Source organism: Lemur catta, chromosome 10, assembly GCF_020740605.2.
Source record: "Lemur catta isolate mLemCat1 chromosome 10, mLemCat1.pri, whole genome shotgun sequence".
NCBI classification, from domain to species: domain Eukaryota; kingdom Metazoa; phylum Chordata; class Mammalia; order Primates; family Lemuridae; genus Lemur; species Lemur catta.
Window position 1 is genome coordinate 71,230,830 of NC_059137.1, and position 21,437 is coordinate 71,252,266.

The 21,437-nt window shown below is 36.3% G+C and overlaps 1 protein-coding gene across 3 annotated transcripts in view; it reads left to right on the forward strand.

Moving 5' to 3' along the window:
- Positions 1–21,437, forward strand: part of PCSK5 (proprotein convertase subtilisin/kexin type 5) — a 409,990-nt gene that overhangs the window by 182,316 nt on the left and 206,237 nt on the right. For all 3 annotated transcript variants that reach the window (XM_045562588.1, XM_045562586.1, XM_045562587.1), the window contains exon 9: positions 4,974–5,074. In XM_045562588.1, coding sequence (XP_045418544.1) covers positions 4,974–5,074 — 101 coding nt within the window. The remainder of the gene's footprint in view (positions 1–4,973; positions 5,075–21,437) is intronic.

The following is a 21,437-nucleotide window of genomic DNA, read 5'->3' on the forward strand; positions in this document are numbered from 1 at the left end:
CACACACACACACACACACACACACACCCTCTGGCACATTTCCTCACTGCAAGTTGCTCATGGTGGTAGTTTTAGGAGAAGTTGTGAAACTGGTGGTTGCTGGTAATAGGTTGAGGATCCCTAATTCGAAAATCCAAGATACCCCAGTAAGCATTTCTTTAGAGTATCATTTTGATGCCCAAACAGTTTCAGATTTTAGAGCACTTCAGATTTTGGATTTTGGATTAGAGATGTTGAACCAGTGTAATGCAAGTATTTCAAAACTGGAAAAAATTTGAAATCTGAAAACGTCTGAGTCCCAAGCATTTCAGATAAGGGATATTCAACCTGGAGTAGTTGTGAGAGTAATAGCTGTGCTTTGTTTTAACCCCTGGATTGTGTATATACACATACAGACATAAGGTTGATTATAACTTTCTGTGAGTTTTGTTTGGATAGTCCAAAAAGAAGTGGCCTTGGCAGTGTTTTCTAATGAGTGGGAGAGTTTAAAGTGTAGAACAAAATAAGTATAAAGGATTTTGATTTTAGTGACTCAACAGAAAATAAATATTGTGCCTCTGTTGGTACATGGAACTGAGCTGAACATTATGAAGATACAAAAATGACATAAGATGGGCTCCTTCTTTAGTGATAGCAACCTCACATTTGTAAGCAAAGTCTTACATTTGCACTTCACATTTACAGATTCTTTTAGCAACACAGGAGTGGGATTTTGTATGGACTTGTCATGATTGAATTTTACACCAATCTTTGTGACTTCTGTAGACACAAAAAGCATTCATTGGTTCTCAGTTCCTTTTTTATTTTACTGTGCTTGATAAATCAGATTCTTCTATTTTATTCATTGACACATTTAACATTTGGTTTCTGCCCTTATCCCCCATAGCTGTGTCTGAAACAGCTTTCTTGGCACATTTCTAATCCAAATCAAAATCAGCACCAGAAACAGACAGTAGAATCATTTCATGTTTTAAAAATATCTGCTCAGTTGCTCTTTTAACAAATATGAGACAATATGGCACCTTCAAAATAAAACAGATCACAAGGTATCTGGGAGAGAGAAGCTCTTACCTGTGGGATTGCTATAAAGGCTTGTCACTTAAGGCCAAAGCCAGTCTGAACCGAGATGCCCTGGAGAATTACATCGACAGGCTAAAACCAAAGGTCCAATCAGCTCAAATAATGAAATGTGAAATATTAGGAAACAAGAGCTTAGGATGAGTAAAAGTGATGGTTCTTCTCAGAGGAGCCTGACGAGACCCTAACAATACATTCCATTTCTCACCAAAGAAAGATGACATCCCTGACGTTGTGGACTCCAAAAAACCATCTGCTACTGATCTGGAGAGAGGCTGAAAATCTAATTTGCTGATCAGGACTGCTTTGATCTGGCTCAGGGCCTGGTGTCCTTTCCAGTTTCCATCACTCTGATGGGCACAAATGATATTTTCTTGAGCAATCTGAGAAGTTCTTTGGAGAAAAATTCTGTTTCTGATTTGGGTAGTGAATTGTGGGAATTTGGAGCATGCAAGATGTACCACCAGGATTGAGACCAAATTCTGAGACTTTTTTTAAAAAAAAGTGAAATCTAAAGTTAAAGTGCTTTATTTTTCCGGCTTTGCATATGGAATCTCTGTACTCTATGCCCCATGTTGTGGACTGACCGTTGAATGCAACTTTCCTTTGAATTATACTGTCAGATCCTGTATGCATGCATTGTGATTAATGGGGTTACCTCATGTGGTTCCAGTTTTCAGAACATCATTTTTCTTCAAGATTGCATGCTCCTTGGTGGTCTTTACCTTTTCTCTCTAAAGATAGACATAAAAATTCTCTGGTACTGTGGCTTCTGTTAATGATGAAAACCCTGCTTTAGATGTTTCTAGTAATTTACACCTAAATATCACCACCACTGTCAGTAACTTCCCCTTGAAATGACCCAGCTGGAATTTCCACTTAAAGCAGGAAGAGAAGGGAGTGAGGATGTTTTTGTTTCTTTTCTCTCCATTCCTTTTAACCTTCCCCCTTTCCATCACCTTCCTCCTCCACCCCCTGTCCACCCCTACTCACTACTCTCAAATTTCATCTAGTTAAAGTGGTTGGAAAAACTCATAGCATAATTATGATTCGGAATTCCACAAGCTTGCCTACATTAATGGCATTTAACACTTCATTGGTGTTTATGTATAAAAGTACGAAGTAGCTTTTTATTTAAGCATATATTCTATGTATAGATACCTAGTGACTGTATATGGATAGAACATATTTCTATTGCAAACCCTACATCATAAAATTTTGATTGTTCACATTTGAGGTTGGCTGGAGGTGGTTATTTATTACACTTAGCAATGCTGCACACTCTTGGAGTGTTTATCCTGGATTTGTTTCTGTGCATCGAATGTGTCTGGTGCAGCTAAAGAATAAGCAAGGAGAGCCAAGTGGGAAAACATCATGAAAAATCTTGAATCCAGGCACAAGTCATTGAAAAAAATAAAACTTGGACAAAGGATTGTGACCGTGGGGTGAGGTAAAATGGGAAGAATGCAGGCACAGCCATCTCTCAACAACAGCAGATCTGGAGACTTGGAAACAAGCTGCTTCTGCTGTGCTCATGCATTGACAGGGACAAGGGCTTTGGAAACTAAGGCTGCAGATTCACCCACGGTTTCAAATGAGGCAGAACTACCATTTTAATGATCCAGCAATCCCATTTCTGGCTATAGATTTGGAAGAATTAAAAACAGGATCTCAAAGAGATTTTTGCGCACCCATGCACATTTGCAGTGTTATTCACAATAGGCAAGATGTGGAAGCAACTCACACATCCATCAATAGACAAATGGATAACAAAAATGTTACATAGGGAATTCTGTCATATGCTACAATATGGATAAATCATGAGGACATTATAGTAAATGAAATGATCCAATTACAAAAAGACAAATACTGTATGATTCCATTTATATAAGATACCTAGAGTAATCATACACATAGAAACAGAAAGTAGAATGATGGTTACCAGGAGATAAAGGCAGGGATAATGACGAATTGTTCAGTGGGTACAGAGTTTCAGTCCTGCAAGATGAAAAAAATGCTAGAATATTGTATAGCAATGTGCATATAACAATATGTATAATATTCATATAAACTGTCATGTACACATAAAAATCATTTGCGGGTAAATTTATGTTGTATGTTTTTTAAAACAATAAAAAAAATACCTTTTAAAGATCCACAATTGAAAGTCCAGAAAGTTTCTCAGTATAGAGGTGAGTAAGACTCTATTCACCCAAACATCCTGCAGGCATCAGCTGTGGCAAGGTATATTAACCAAGAAACAGTTTCTCATGCTTGTCAAACATGCCCTCTGTCAGGGTTCTTGCACACTAATCAGTTAGTCGGGAAAACAGTGCAAGGATCAACCCCTTCCCCCAGCACCACATCTATGTGGTTCTATGTAATTTTGTTCATTCTCCTACTTCTTTTGTATCAATACACATACCTACCTGGCACAGATGATAATCTGGAATCATTAGAGGTGTCAAAAGAAACAAAGAAAAGAAAAGAACTGATGGTATCCTATAAAACTAAATCGGCCAGGATGTCAGTCTACATGTGTAAGAGGTAATAAAAGAGTGCACTCAGACATCCTCTTGGGATATAGAAGAAACTGCTAAGTGAGGGTCCCTTTCCAAGGAGGTATGCAGCACTTTCTTCCTGTGAAGATAAAATGTATATTCGAACCAAATTCAACCAATGTTCACACTCTTCTTGAAGGAAGCCCTTGGAAGGACAGGGCTTTGTTTTCCACAGCCCGGATCTCTCTTCACCTTCCTGCTGACCGTTCACATCAGTTTTCTTCTCTGTAATGTGTGGTAATATCCTTGCCTTGATGCCGAAGAAAGGTTTTCTGATGTCTTCCAGCAACCATAATGACACCACTAACTCATCTCATAGCCTTGTGCATTCTCAGTGGAGGAGGTATTAGCCCCAAGGGGACCAAAAGTGGATCACTGTCAGGGAGGGAGGATTTTAGAAATCTTAGAGATATTATAATGGTTTCCAGAATCTTATTCCATAGTATTTAATTTCTCCTGTTAAGGAGAATTTGAATGTAGTGGTTTTTTTTTTAATTGAACACAATAATGAAACAAAAGTTGAGAAACATCACCCTTGGTAGATAGTAATGTTATTTAGCCACAGCTGAAGTGAACTGGATTTAAGCCAAGAGGATAAAAATGATCTACTTCTCACATTTTGATTAAAAAATAAAAATGGAGAAATAGCTAATCTTCTGTAATATACAAGCATACACTTAGTGCTGTTATTGCATATTAAGCACACTGGGTTCAGCCTATTTTTAGTGTCCATGTTTAATCTTTGAGGAAGTCTTGGTTCATCCATGCAACATTTCTATGAATTCTAGAAACAGGTCCATAAGCAAAGGTTCCTCCCATGGCAGAGCATAATTCTGGCTTGAAATCTGTAGCTCTCTCAAGGTAACAGTTCTGGGAGGGCAGGGACTGGGGACTTTTATTCCTTTTGCTGCCTATGCCTGGTTCAGGGTCTAGATGTTGATTCAACATATTTGATTATTTAAAAAATGTTGGGCCAATGATAGAACTTTAGTTTTAACCAGGACTGGCTCTAGGGTGAGGCAAGTAGGTTCCCTACAGTGCAAAATTTAAGGAGGTATTTGCACGACCTTTATGTTTCAAGCCATGGGCTCAACTTGGTCCTGACTCTGGTTTTAACAGAAGTGGAGTTCAATTTCCAAACCCTTCCCTTTTCGTAGTTGATCTACACAGGCAATCCTCTGGAAGTGATATGGTTATAGGCGTGTAGGAACAAGGAATTTGAAACAAATATTTCAACACCCTCCATTCCACTTTTATGAGCAAATTTCTTTCTACTTGCATGTGACTCACACTGACCCGAAAGATCTAAATTTCTCACTTCTGTCTTCTATCTAGATCACTACGGATCTGAGGCAGCGTTGCACGGACAACCACACTGGGACATCGGCCTCAGCCCCCATGGCTGCGGGCATCATTGCACTGGCCCTGGAAGCCAAGTAAGCCTTGATCTCTATATGTCTTCACTGATGACAACCCTTGATCTCAGGGAAAGTTTACTTTTTTCCCTTGTAAATAGTCCCTACCATGATAACCTAGAATATAATCTTCCCAATCCCACCTTTAAAACTTCAAAGATTTGGGCTTAAAAAAAAAAAAATTCCCCCATATTAAGAAGAAGATATGGTTTTGGTTTTATGTGCTTAAAAAAATCAAACTGCGTAATTACTTTATTATGGAGTCATAGAATAAGCCTGCCAGTTGGCTCCAACACTCTTGCCTTGTTGAGGTTTTTATTCTAGTCTGGGAATGTTCCTGAGAGTCCCAGAGAAGCTAGGTCTGCCCACTTCTGGTCCCTTTCTCTGCAGCTCAGCGAGGCAGCTCAGATTCCAGGACAATAGCACTGTCACAGATTAGCTCTGGAAGACAGAATATGTCAAGGTCGTATGACAGGAGCCAGGGACAAGAACAACTCATTTATCTCAAATCCTGTGCAATATACTCAAATTTTTTGTCTAAATGGTTACTTTGAAAAGCCCCCTTGGGCTATTTGTAATATATCCCCTTCTCTTCTTTCTCTAACAACAAATAGATTAATTTGTCTTAACTTGTTGAGAACCTAATACAGATCCAAAACCTCTTGTCCTCAGTTTCAAAATCCAAAATGCCTGAAAAACTGACTGTTCTTTTGGATATTTAACACTCAAATTCATTTGATGGCAAAGTTTGCCCTGAACTCATTTGAGGGTATTTACAGTCTTTATTTATTCCATTTATTGTGAAAATTTCTAACATTTCACTCCAGAAATATTTATGTATCTGATTATGAGGTGCTGGCTCAGACTCCGCTGGAAGTTTTGTGTAATGTATGTTATGAACACCATCTCTGAAAAAATGTTGAATTCCAAACACATCTGGTCCATGGATTTTAGAGAAGGGACTGAGGGCCTGTTCTGTGAGGCTCTCCCTGAAGGAGGATCATAAGAAAAAGGAACTGAAATAATGACCTAAGTGTTTTTCCCAAAAATAGCCTTGCACCCTTGCCCTAGGGAGGAAGGGAAGGTCTGTTTCATCTAGTTGCGCCCTGAAGTGGAGCCATAGCAGCAGGTGTCAGGGAAGGAACGCAAGGACAACAGAGAGGCTCAGGATTACAATGAGAATGGTGCCAGTTCATTCTCAGGACACAGGTGGCTTCCCCACATTGACAGCTGTCCTTCTGCAAGGCGGAGAGCCTATGTTAGGGCAGTTAGGCCTTGATACAATGTGGATACAGTAAGTTGCTAAGTCATGTAAAGCCTTGGACTGAAACAGTGAGAAGAATGCAGGCTCTGCACATGGTGCCATATCTTTGGGTGGCTTCCTGCCTAAGCCTTGACATTGAGAGATGTATCCAAGCCCCCACGAACATTTGGATTTCTTTCTTTCTGACAAGGTGAAATATGAAGTCATTTCAACATACTATATCTTTTAAGGTGCGAAAATTTTGGGTTTAGCAAGGAACTGGCACTTGTTCTATTAACTTCTCACTTAACAACTTTTCACTGGGAGGGTTTTGGCAGAAGTCTCAATTAAGTGTGTTTTTAATTTGGTGAACTCTAAGTAGGAGTTTTGAAAAATATATTCTTTTTATTATGAAATTCTAAGTTGTTTCTCTGGAATATTTTCCTGTCCACAAAATATTGAAGGAATAAAATCAGAAATTCCTCCACTGCCCCATCCCCCTACAAAAAGACTGTGACCTCAAAGTCAAACTTGGCAACCTGATATTGTGACTGTTGCTAAATAGACTTTGGTGATAATCAGTTCTTTTATTACTGTAACTCTATTATTTTCAACGACAATCCTTTTAATCACTATTTAAGCTGAAATGCAAAATCCTTACTTTATGCCTCCAACAGCTCCCTCTGTAGATAAGGTCACTTGGGTCCTGGAGAACAAACACATCGAAAGACTGCAACTGTTTTATTTTCTATTGCATTTTGAGCATTTTTTAAGGTTTATTTTTGTCAAAACTGTGATGGGTGGAGGGAAGTTCTCAAAATACAGGCTACCTGGATAATCTACTGGATTTTAAGATTTTAGCAGCTCAGTTCAATCATGGGGCCAAAATAGATGGTAAACTATCTGATAAAATGAGAAACAGTAAACCTTTCCTTGTCACTCCACTGGTTTGTTCTACAGGCCAATGTTAGCCTGTAAGAGAAGATGAAATTTACAGGAAAGAAGTCCAAGTTCTGAAAGAGTGGGTCAAGCGTCACTGTTAAACTAGCATCAGCAAACAGTGGGCCTCCAGCGTGGGCGAAGGATCTCTAAAACTAAACAGTTGTAGAGAGGAGCAAATATGATAGTGACCAAGGCTGTTGTTGCTCTGAAGCTAAGCCGAACTCTTGCAAATGTGCCTCGCGCATTTACTCAGCCCCACCCTTTGCCATCTCCTCTTATGCTATTACTTCTCAACAGCATTTAAACCTTGGTATTTTGAGACTTAGCCTTTACTATCACGATTTGAAGAGCCAGATCAACAAGATACTCCTTTGCAAGGATAGAGGTGAGAAAGCCACAGGTAGACAGAATTATGACTCGGGACACTACCCTGCTTTCCAGATGTGCACGGCCGCCCCCACCAGGGTTCTTTGAGTAACTGGATGGGCTGAGCCTTCAGGTGAAAAGTTGCCAGCAGAGTCTTCCAGCTCCTATCTAACTGCATGTCCCAGCTGTCCCTGCACTATAAGGAGAAATTTATTGTTACTCTGAATGTCACTGCATTACAGTATTTACTCAGTAATAGGAGCGTCAGAGAAAACTCCCAGATCCTGAGCTTCCCAGCCTGCTTCCTTTATGTCCCCCAGGTGCCTGCCAGCATCAGCAGGATAGTGGCTCCTACTATGGCAGCTACCTCCACCACTGGCCTCTCTGCCATTTGAAAACCTTCTCGGGAAACAAAGGGCAAAGAAAGCAAGTACAAAACACAGAAACATATAAGCTTGAAGTATCCAGATCTCTTATCCAAACCTAACAAAAGTTTGATCATGAAAGAACTTTGCTGTGACAGCTAATAGGACTCCCAGGCCATCCTTTTCCTACAGGATGTATAAGAACACGTGTTGCAACAAACCCCACTCTGGTTTGCCCCCAGACACTTGAATAAAAGTATCGTGCACCCAAGACTGGACACATTCTCAGTTCCTCTGAAAATCTGCCTCCTTTACCTTTCTTTCCTGGGTTTGAGCCCCTTTTAATTGGGTTGTGTTAAGCTCTACAGCCACCTCGGACAGTCTCACCATGATTCTTGCCTTTCTGGTAAATTAGGTCATTTCCTCACTGCTCTCAAAGATGGGTCTAAAAATCATGAACAGTTTTGGAATAAGAGAAAATAATATTATTTTAAAGGAGAGGGAGGAAAAACTCTTTTATGTCGGAATGCCCTCAGCACATATTTATTCGTTCAGAGGTTTTTAATATTTTGGATTTTGTGGATTTGGGGGTAATTTTCTGATTTTTCAGCTGAGTGAATAGGGAACATGTAATCAGTGATTATAAGGGAATTAGTTACCAATTGGGCCATTGCTGCTTAAAATGATGTCTTTTTATATAGCGTAATTCCAATGGTTCAAATAAAGCCAGTGTGCTAGGAAGCGAGTTTTTTAAATGACGAAAGTAATGAAAGATGACCGTACTCATTTTAGGTTAGTAACATGGGAGAACATCTTACATTCGTAAGGCGTTAGATTGCATCAAGATGCCGGTACTTGTTACTAGTACTCTAGACCTGTGGGAAAGAACAAAAAAAGTTTGCTATCAAATGATGTTTCATATCAAATGATTTATAAAGTAAAGTTGAAATAACTAACATTCATAAAAGTACAGAGTGCTCAGAATAATAAACTATGTTCCACTGAAAGTTTTCCTGACCTGAGTCTGCAATTATTAGCAAAGAAAAGCTATTTTAGTGGAGTATTTCCTATGTTAAAATATCAACATTAACTCAGGAAATCCAAAATTTTTAAGTTCACCAAAGAATCCTTTTTGCCTTGAATTGCAATGAGTCTTTTATTGGAAAATTAAAGAATACATATTTAGCAATCAAGAAATGTCACTCTGTGTAGTGAATGGTAAATAAAAGTGACTGAGTCAGGTTGAAATTTCTGAAATTATTTAGGACTTATAAAACAGATATTGATGTAGAGAATCTCCCTCAAGTCATTGGTTTAAATGACCCAAAAGCCTTTTTCTCAAATTTCATATCTCAGAGGCCAGTGGAATGCCTTACTTAGAGGAAACCCAATATATCTATATTCAAATTTAGAAAGTAAACAAATTGAAATGGCAACTGTTCTTCTATACTAGAAATATACCTGGTCCATATTAAACATTAGCTACCTCTAGTACGCTGTATATACACATACGTATATACACATTCACATGTTTTAGGTAGGCTCATCCACTTTCTCCTTACCTATCTCTTCTCTCCTTTTATAATTGTTCTGTTACCACTGATTTATAGAATATACCATATGGATACACATAAAACATAGAACATATATTAATATAATATAGAATTATTACTCTAGGTCATTTAGATAATCTTTATTATTCTACTGCAGATATTTGTATATATAATATCTTCCAAAGAAGACTTAAATTCCTTGCGAATAAAGATTGTATTTTATAATATAATTTCTATTTATGTATACAAATATATTGAACACTACCAAAAAAATTAAAGCATCATGCTAGGCACTAAGTTAGACAGGACATAATTCAAATATTTATAAAATATATCACTTGCCTTCAGGGGGTTTTATAATCTCATGAGGGAAGCAAATGTTCACTAACAGATATACACAAATTATTTAAGAAAGCCAATGGAATAGTGTCAGGGGACAGGTTGTGGAGGGTGGAGGATTTGGCCCAAAATAGAAACGTTCAGCTATGGTGATTCAAATTTGGATGTTGGTTCCACAGAACTTTTGTATCCTCTATGACACCTAAGCATGATGTATTCAACAAGGTCAATTTTTAACAAATATTAAATTAATCCATCTAGTTCAACCTTATTTCTTGTGCAATGGTACTGAGTCCTAAGGAAGTTAACAGAATTGTTCCGTTTTATACATTAATTATTTTTACCTTGCAGGTCCTTTAGTTGATATTGATTAGTGTCTTCTACTCCCCACGTGCCTCAACCCATCTCTCACCTGTTGACTTACTCTCTAGACTTGGACTTCACCTGGCTAACACACAGACATGACGTTATTCCCTCTCTTGGCTTTCAAGGGAAGTCCCTCTACCTTTTATCTTTGGTGAAGGGATCCTGTGAGATGTGGAAAGGTCAAAATGTGAAAAGTTAAAGAAGAATGGAGCCAAGAAATGATCCACACCATATGCTGTTGATTTCACAAAACCATCCTGAAATCTCATTTCTCAGGAAATTAAACTGACCATCTGCTTTTCTTTGAAACCTAGGAAGTCCATCTATATAAATTGTATGCAGTTCTGCTTAATCAGCCACTCTTAAGCCTTTGCTCCACCTTCCATTGTAATCTGTCTCACCTGTGTATATTTCCAATGCAGGGAAAACATAGGGAAATGACCAAAATATTTGGGATACAGTTGTTGTGAGATGTGAATATGTGGAACATTTGAGCCTGGAGTCTTGAACAAGCTGAGTTGAAGGAACTCATTGGGGGGCTTCAGATTTCTAGAAGGGAGCATGATCAAGGGAGGCTGCATAGGAAAGATTTTTTTAGACATAAACATTTCTAAATATTGGGGTTAGCATCTTAGTACTGCTTTCTGGTAAACTAGTCTTATCATCTTTGTTTTTTGTTTTTAATTAAAAACACATTTCAGTTTTAAATGTTCCATTAAAAATGTTCCCGAGGGCCACATTCATCTGTATGAGATGTTGCAGTGGGCGGGGAACACAAATGTATTTGGTTATTGAGGTAGAACTGTAGAGTACATACCAACCCTTTCCTTTGAGGAAAGTTTTATTTATTTCAATTACAACTTAGCACATGCATGAACAGTGAGAAATACAGGCAGATGTGCCCAGACTGCATACAATTACCAGGGTGCAGAAGCAGGTATCGCACACGCCCCTCCTTTTCCACACTATTGGAGTTTCTTACGTATTGTAATGTAGTATTTTGGGCTTAGAATTTTGCTAAGATATTTGGCATGAATGGTTGGGGCGTACTGCATGAGGAGGGTTAGTAAGGAAAATTTAAAGGAAATCAGGAGGGAGGGCAGAAAAGGCTTGTGAGGTAAACACAGCATGCATTCAGACTTGAGGCTGAGCGGACAGAGAAGGGATGTACTGTCCTGAATTATTCCCTATAGTGAAATAATTGTAACCAGACCCACAGAGCAGTTACCACAGGCCTTCTGCCAGGACTGTGCATGAAAATAGCTTTGTTATGTCTACGTACACACAGACAATACACTCTGTCCTCTAGCACTTCTCAAGTTCAAATTAAATAGAAGCCAATTTTTCCTGGACTCAAGTTTGTACCTTAACTCATGGTTTCAAACAGTACAGCTTCCAAAGGTATCCATTAGAACTGGAAAAGCCCTGGTCAACAGGCCGATTCACCTTGTATTATCTTGAGATGTAGCTAGTGTGTTCCATCTTATTCCCTGGACAAGCAAACTAAGAAACATGTTGGATAGTTGAGTTGCTCAGGGACTGAACTGAGGACAGAAAAGTTTTTAGGGGGTTGTTACCTGCCTCTTTTTGCTTAGCTGTATTTTTAAAAATGTATTGTTTTTGAAAGCATTTTATTCTTACTACTGTAATAATATTGTTTTTTAAGAAGAATAGTTGTCAATTCTGTTGGAATCACGAGACTTTTTCCTTGTGTAGCTGGTCAAATATCATTTTCAAGTGTCAAATATTAGAAGCGTCTCACATTGTAAATATCCAGTTTGTGTGGGAGCAAGGCAGGTAAAGCGTTTGGGAAGCTAGTGCAGTAGTACAGGAGAGATTAGGGTAGCCTGGGCAAGGTGATGGCACTGGGGGTAGAGAGATGTGGGTAGATTTGATGTATATTTTGTAGGTACAGCCGACAAGCAATGAATTAGATACGTGCCTTGGGGAAAAGGGAAAATTCAAGGCTGAGGTCTAGTTTCTCTGCTACACTTGGGTAGATTGTGGTACCATCTATAGAAATAGATACCTTTTATTCTTCCCTTGGGATTCTGGGATTTAGAAGGAGCATAAAACCCTGACAGGAAAAGATTGCTGGGCCTACAAGTCTTGCAACAAGACCTATAGCAAATTTCTACTGCATTTATAGACTGTGCTTTGGTACACCAGCCTTCCCATCATTTAATTAATCAGTCCTTGGAAAATGCCTGTGACTGAGATCATGATTGCTATAAATGACTGAGACAGTTTACATTTTAAAAAAGTAAAAGAAAATAAAGAATATGGAGGCATTTACATTGTAAATTACTCATCTGCTTCTGTGTCCTTTAATTTAAATAGGGCGTTAATAGCAAATTAACCTTTGCGCAATTACCCAATATGATTGCTTTAGAAAATCTACGAATGTATTAGTGAGTTTACAAGAAATATGTGAAATTTGGTATTTAAATTTAGTCTCTTGAGGGTTTGTTTGTGGATTTTACTCATTGCCAGGAAATTTTTGTTCTTGATAGTGCCTATGGTAACACCCAAAATACTATCAAATACAATTTTTCTTGCTAAGAAAACAAGAAGTTGACTTTTTTTCCAGGGTCCATTAATTTCACATCATAGCCTGCTACTTAATCACTTTAGTCAAAGCATATTAAAAGACTCATTGCATAATGACTCCTTGGATGGCTTCATCAAATATCACTGTCTTCATACGTGAAGATTCTCAGATTATATTCCTAAACTCCATATTGAAACTCAGTTAAAACTTGTCTGTTGATATGCCAAGTGTTCTTGGTCTGAGTTTTTAATTGATCTGGCCTATGGCTACATTGTCTTGATTTATAATTTTTTACTTCCAGGACATTTTGTCATATAAAAATTAGGTCATTTGTGAGCAAATTGTGTCATTTGCTCTGAAGAGCATAATTGTTCCTAGTGACACAAGAATCTAGTTTTTGTTTTTAGCTGATTCCAGCATTCTTTTTTTTTTCTCTTTTTAAAAACTTAATCATAATGCATTTTGCCATCAGTATGAGAGAAAAGTAAATAAGGGAACTATAAATGACAGATTGAAAAGCATGTAATTTCACTAACATATACGATTTATTTCTCCTGACATCAAGTCAAGTATGGCATGTGATGTGTTGAAAGCCCCAAACAACACATTCATAGTGAAATAAGCTGTGATACCTGGAATAGAACATGCAACACAAAAAGAAAGACATTGTATGTTTATAAGATTGCATTATGTCCTACCATTTTGGATTAAATTTTCATTTCTCAATTCATGGTGATTCTGAATCTTGAGTAACCAACCACCAGATGTGTGACTAACATGAAGTAAAAGTTTATGTTATTTGCATATCCCAGAAAAATAGTCTGTGAAGCCTGGTGGCATCATCCCCAACCAATAAAGTTCATAGTACATCAGACTGTGACATCCTGTATGTGAAACAAAAGATTCTTCTTACCATTGGTGTGGCAAGAAGTTGAGTGTGGAGATGTTGCTGCATAGTGCAGAAAGATAAAATTAAAAGGTAAAATGATGGGGAAAAAAATAGCAATTGGCCTTCTTTGAATGCTTGCTTCATGCCAGATCCCAAGCTGAGCGCCTGCGTCGGTAATCTCATTTACTCCGCAAAGCAGCACTCTGAGGTAGGCATTATCACCATATTTCAGATGTGGAAAATGAGGCTTAGAAATTCACACAGGCAGTAAGTGATAGGTCTGGAAGTTGACACTAGAACCCACCATCTCACGACATCACCTTTCTATTTTAAGAGCTGTAAAAAAAAAAAACATGGTTAATTACAAATGGGTGCTATGAACTATAAAGGCCATGAGTTTGGAGAAGGGAGCTAAAATTTTGAACAAAGATGATTGAGGAAGACCTTACAGAACAAGAGGAATCTGAGCTATACTTTAAAGATTCTTTTTTCAACTTCAGTGTGCGTATGACTTATTATGGGATCTTGTTTAAAAATGCAGATTTTGAAGTCTCAGAATAATTCAGGTGATTGAATTTTAAGTGGTCCATAGATCACAATGAAAAGCCCTTCTAGATGGCAGGTGTCTTGACAGTCGGTTTGCTGCCATAGTGCCAGCACCAAGAACAATGTTTGGCACATAGTAGGCTATCAAATATGTGTAGAATGAATGAATAAATGGATGAGTGAATGAACGAATGAAGGGAAGGAGCTCTCCCTATAGTTATTCAAAAGTATAGATTGGTATCTGTAGTCAGTGAGGTATAGTACCAACAAATTTAGTTTGAACTCTAAATGTTGATTGATTCATTCAAGAAATATGTGTTGAGTCGTGCTTGTTGCCATAATTTCTTTATTTTGAAACAGACATTTTTTTCACATCTCTGAACCTGTAATACATCTTGCAAGTCATAGTCACAAATATTTAGCTAATTCGGTATGTGCCTGGCACTGGGCTAAGAACCAGAATACATCTGCTGTGAGCAGAACATGCATGGCCCTTGCCAGAGCTGCCAGGAATGGTGAGTAGGTTGAACACAAATATGTGAGGCCTTGAACTTGGTTCCAGTGGAGCCTACATTCCAGTTAAGTGAGGTGCAGATTAAAGACAGCAAGGCCACCAATGAGACGATGGCATTTCTGCTGCCACTGGTGCCATAAAAGGGATCCAAATTACACTTGGTTTTGTTTTTACTGAGTCATTGCTTTCTGGCAGCATTAACCACTTTTCACCTTTTTCATCCAATAGCACTTGCTGTCATAACCAAGCCTTAGAATAGAAGGCCAAATGATAAGGAGGAAAGCCTGAATGATCCATATTTGTTTTTTTGAGACAGAGTCTTGCTCTGTTGCCTGAGCTAGAGTGCAGTGGCATCATCATAGCTCACTGGAACCTCAAACTCCTAAGCTTAAGTGATCCTCCTTTAGCCAAGTAGCTGGGACTACAGGCACACACCATCATGCCTGACTAATTTTTCTATTTTTTGGAGAGACAGGGTCTTGCTGTTGCTCGGGCTGGTCTCAAACTCCTGACCTCAAGCAGTCCTCCCGGCTCAGCCTCCCAAAGCGCTGGGATTACGGGTGTGAGCCACCACACCCAGCCCATAATTTTTTTTTTAATATTTCTACAATGAATTTGGAAACATGCCTGTTTCCATATGATTGAAAACAGGTTGAAAACTGCATCACTTCAAAGATTAAAATTGTTCTTCTAGGCAGCAAGAATACATTAAAAAAAAAACAAAACCTTATTTTTCTCTCTTCAGTAAGCACTCTAGTTTATCTGATAAATTTGGTACACAACCAGGGAATGTTGGGACAAAGGAAGAGAATTTGAATGAAGTGTAAGATTGGGAGATGTCTTCCCTTAATGACTCTCAGAGGAGTCTGCTTGTTATTTTGCTATTGGAAACCTTTACAAACAACTTGAAAGAATGTTGTAGAGAGCTTCCTGGAGAGAGTATGATACGGGAGTGATCTTGTTAGTCATGCTGAATTCTTATTCGCTGCTCTGAATTTACTTGCCTTTGGAGTTGATATCTAATAGCCTCGCTTTTCATAGCAGATATATTCAATTGTATGATTTTCATTGTGCTAAAATTCTCAATTACATGGGATCCCATACCTGGAATATAAAATAATTGTTGTCAGTTTGTCTGCAGAATCATAACATTGGAAGGTGCCCAGAGACCATCTAGTCTGTAGAAATCCTGTCCAGTGACAGTGCTCAAGGATCACCAGGCAAAGGAGAATAACGGTAGTCATGTAATGGAGATTATTTTTTAAATAAAGGTGTATCTTTTTGGTTTTTCTAAAGTGACTTATTTTGAAATTACAGTCTTTTGATATAAACTTTTTTTACTTTTGTAAAATGATGCTGTCCTTATTTAGCAAAATTAAAAGTGTCCAATCTCACATTGATTCCCAAAATGAAAAACAATGTGCCAGTCTTTGAAATCCAAAAAACTGAGAGCCTTTTTCATCATAGTGGTGCTTGCAAACATTCCACTGATTTTATTTGGTACTAACATCTTAGAAGCAAGTAAATTTATTTAATTCTGACAGATCCCAGGAAGAGTGACTGTGACCGCCAATATTATCAGTAGTAGAATCATGTTTTAAAATTAGATTATTATCAAAATAATATAAACTTTTTGTAAATATATATATGAATCATACAGATATATACAAATCAAAAGTCTCCCTTCACAGTCAACTTTAAGCAGCTGTTTTAAGCTTGAAAAGTGCAATAACTCCTAATACTATGATGCTAGTTTCGAATGTTAATATATATGATATATTTATTGTAAAAATATTGTATGCTTTGTCTTTAATCTGCATGTTGCTTTCCCTTCAGATCCTGTTGTTTATTTTGTTTCCTCCCCCATTAGTTTTTTTATCAACCTTTTTAATCAAATAATGTTTTATCTAGCCTGCAGTCAAGCAAGAGTAGATGAAAGATTTCAAGTTTTTGTGGGTGCTTTCTCCATTCAGTTGTTGGAAATTGAGTGTTGAGAAATTTCTTAATTGTAAGAACTAACATTCAAATTGAATTTCAAAAGGTATTTCAAAGTCAAAAAGGTAATAAAGTTTTGAATCCTCTACAAATTGCCTAATACCCTTTCATGTTGCTAATTATTTTTCTTACCTGTATATACTCAGTATATTACCCTTGGCCATAGTCATAGCAAATATTTTATCAATTTTTCATTTGCCTTCAAGTTTTCTTCATATTGTTTTGAAATAGAGAACTTTTTTCTTTATTTTTAAATTATTAGTCAAATATATGTGTCCTTTGTGAATTCTGCAGTTAAATACTCATACCTGATCTTTTGGTACTTCCTGGAGAATCTTATGTGTGCTGATTTGATGAAAGCTATGTATGTTTTACCCTAAAATAAGCCCAGATTTACATGTAGCAGTTAATTTGTTATACTTTAGGGTAATCCATGGACCCCTGATTAAGATCTCTCAGTTTAGAAAGTCCTGTCCCATCTCGCAATCTATTAACAACTTACATTTTCATCTAGAGTTTTCTTGTTTTACTTTTCATTATCAATATTTAACCAGCTAGAATTTATTATGTTGTCCAATGTAAGGGTCTTAATTGAATTTTTATAGGGATCTCATTTGCCCAATGTCATCTGTTAAGTAATCCATCTCCTCCAAAAACAATTTGTTTTGCATTCTTTAAGTTGTTGCATTTATGAAGATCTCTTTTAGTGTTTTCTGTCCTATTATTCTGTCAAGTCTTTAGACATTACAGAACCACTTCTTGTTTTAAACAGTTCTGTAAACATTCTTTTTACCTGTTCATTTTTCCAGATAAAATTTAGAACCAGTCTTGTATGTTCCAAAAACAATCACAGTGACAATTTATAACAATTGTATAAATCTTGGCTTCTTTATAACAGTTGGTGTTCTCATTCAGGAAAATCTGTCTCTAAATTATTCAGCTCTTCTTTTTATTGGCATAATAAAGTTCTGGGCTTGTCTTTAGTTTCATACTTTTTGGGTTAGACTTATTTTTTGAATAGCAAATATTTATTTGTTTTCCTGTTATGATTATATCTTTAACTGGATATTGCTTCTCTATAATGGAGCTATTGTTTTTGTATGTTTTTCTTATCTCTAGACCCTTTAATTCACATTATCTTACAACTGATTATCTTGTTTGGTTTTTTCCAGAATGTATGCATGGTATCTAATGATAGAACTTGTGTCTGTTCATTTGTGTTGAGAATTTTTCATATTTGGCCTTATTGGAAGGTGATACAAATTAATCATTGTAAGTTAAGGTTTTAGAGTGAAGCTGACTTGAGTTCCAATCCTGCCTCTACCATCACTACCTGAACAAGTGAAAATTATATTTCTTAACTTTGTTGAGTTTCAGTTTCTTCATGTGAAATTTGGGTAAATAACTCAGAATCACAGAACTGTTGCTAGGATTAAATGAATTTAGATATGTGGAAAGTACTAAAAATATGGAAGCTGATATAATCATAGTATTATTTCTATTACATTGGCTAACCGTTCAAACAATGTTAAATACCAAAAATAATAGTAAGCTTTCATTTCTAGGTCCTGATTTTCTTTTTTTTTTTTTCAGTTTTGGTTTTTGTTGATGTTTATTTTTCTGTTAGATGTTCTTCATCATGCCTATGCAGCATTTGTAGTTTTATAAAGATTTCACTAGGAATAGGATTTGGGTGGTTTCTCAGTATCTGTTGAGATTAATATACAGTTTCTCATACTAGACTTGTTGATATGATTTATTAAAATAATAGATTTTTTAATTTTATTCTGTTTATGTTTGTGAATGAAATTTAGTTCTTTAATATGCTATTAGTTTATCATATGGTATTTATGTCTTTGAGTTTATTTTCCTGAAAGATTAATTTTCTTTGACTAAATAATATGTGTATATGTGTGTGTTCTGTCTTACTAAAGCAGCTAGCTAACATTAATTGTGTACTTACAGCAGATAAATGACATCTTTTAAAGTGAAATAGTGAAATAAACTTTATGGTTTAGTTCATTTATTCCATATAGAAGGTAGCACAGGTAGTAAATGGAGAGTTGGGCTTTTAACTCAGGTTGGTTTGACCTTGGAACTGGCCTCTGTCTCTGCAAGTTTGAGGTGGCAAATGATGTTAAATTCACAGAACAAATTGTGGAATTTTGCATCTTGTCTTTTTTTCTGGAAACCCTTGGGATTGGTGTTCTTTTAAGTTTGAAAGAAAGCATCTAGTCCCATAGCCTTTCTTAGAGGTTAATTCTTTGATAAGTTATTTCAATTTTAATTTTTTTCACTTACGTTTTCCAGACCCATATCCACTTCATAAGATTTTCACAGTTATTAGCCAATTATTATATATAGTATTTTCTAATACTGTAAATATCTTTTATATTAGTTTTTATGGCTGTCTTAATATTTAGAATTTATTTCATTAGTGTTTTCTTTTTATTTTCTTGATTAGTTTTTCTTAATGTTTTTCAAAGAGCCAGTTCTTGGATTTCTTGATCAGTAATTTTTTTCCCATTGTCCTTTTTTTATTTTGTTAATTTCTTTCCTGTTTTCTTTAGGATTACTCTTTGTGCTTTTATGAATCTTATTGGTTGATCATAGTTCATTTATCTTTCCTTTTACGTTAATAAAACTTTTTAAAAATGTGAGTTTACTTCTGAACACAGTTTTGGTTGACTGTTATTATTTTCTAATAATGTTTTGGCTTTCTCTTTGATAGTAATAGAATGACAATTAAGAAGAGTATTTTGGCCAGGCGCGGTGGCTCACGCCTGTAATCCTAGCATTCTGGGAGGCCAAGGCTGGTGGATCGTTTGAGCTCAGGAGTTTGAGACCAGCCTAAGCAAGAGCGAGACCCCATCTCTACTAAAATAGAAAGAAGTTATATGGACAGCTAAATATATATATAGAAAAAATTAGCTGGGCATGGTGGCACATACCTGTAGTCCCAGCTACTCGGGAGGCTGAGGCAGGAGGATCGCTTGAGCCCAGAAGTTTGAGGTTGCTGTGAGCTAGGCTGATGCCACGGCACTCTAGCCTAGGCAACCGAGTGAAACTTTGTCTCACAAAAAAAAAAAAAAAAAAAAAAAGGAAGAATATCTTTTTCTTTTTAATTATTTAAAAAAAAATTCCAGATCCTGAGAGAAAAGTACATTTTAAGTATTAATACTTTGTCATGACTGAGATTTATTATTGACCTTCCTGTCCCCCTCCCCCTGCATTGTGGTCAGATAATAATGTTAGATAATCAGCAACACTGGTGGCTTGTGAGGGATTGATTATTTTCCTTAGGGCAATTATTGATATTTCCTTTTGGCCTAATACATCTTCAACTTTTCTTCAAAAACTCTTTAGCTGATCCATAAAGTCTTTAAAAAGTTGACTCTTTGTAGGATATATTTCAATATTATTAAATTATCTCTATTAGGTAAACAAATCCTCTATATTCTTTCTCCTAAAATAAATGAGTTAAATTGTCTGAACACTACTGTGCTTCCAGTGACTTCTTTTTTCTTAAAGTCTTTGATTCACCCATTTTGATGCATACATGTCACACTATTAAATATTTATTTCAGATAACACCTTTCTTTTAAGTAAATTTAACTTCTTTGTCTTTTTAAGTGTTTTATTGTCTAAAATGTTACATTGTTTGCAACTAATTTTGCCATCCATATTTTTTGTATGTGTTTTGTGTAAAAATCTATTCATATTCTTTAATTTTCATTTTTCATATATTTTTATTATAGATAGTTGTAAAGAAAGCTGATATTTTAAAATAAATATATCTTATAAAAGAGGAGGTATCTCCTTTGACTCCTTGCTATATAAACTTAGCTTACATTTACTGTGTTCCCCTTACCTACTTATTTCCCCATCTTTAATACCATAATCTGGACTTGTGCAACACAGTATTTTAGCCAATTTATTTTTTACCATTATTTTTCTTTTATTCTCAGAAGAATTCTTTTTAAAAAATTATTAAATCTTAACTCTCTGTTTACTTTATTTCAGAGTCATCATTAGATCTTTTCTAATAACTACTACACATTTGAGGGTTTTTAATTTTGACTTATTTATTCATAAGCTAAAATAAGTCTTTAAATTATTTACTTATTTTGTTTTGTTTTTCAGAATATGTGTTTGTAGACAAGTAGTTTAGTATATTTTCTCACTCCTGCAAATACGTGTCTTCTGCATTCACTCATGAAATACAAGCTTAGTATAAAATTCTTGGGTTCATTTCCTCTCAATAGCTTTAACTGTTCTTTTATTATCTCCTAAAATTAGCTTTGCAGTGTCTTCAGCCAGAAATCCTGTTTTGTTATTTTTTTTTAAAAAAATCCCTGAATAGAAGTTTTTGTGTTATTTTTTCATTTGTATTTGTAATGAAAATATGTATTTTTCTAACTAGTCTATAGAATGCAACTCTTTTTATTAATATTTTCTGGAACATACTGAGTCTTTTTAACTTACCTCGAACATTTTTAGTCTGCTGTGACTTTGATTACTGGCTACGTTTACCACAAGACTTTAGGAGCGTGGGCTGTGGGGTATGAGAGGCCTGGCTTCAAATTCCTGTTCTGGTTCTTACTAGTTACGTGGCCTTGGGAAAGATATTTAACCTTTCTAAGCCTTAGTCTCAACATCTGTAAAAGGGAATGATGATGCTGTCTATCTCGTGGGGTTGTTTGTGTGCACTGAGT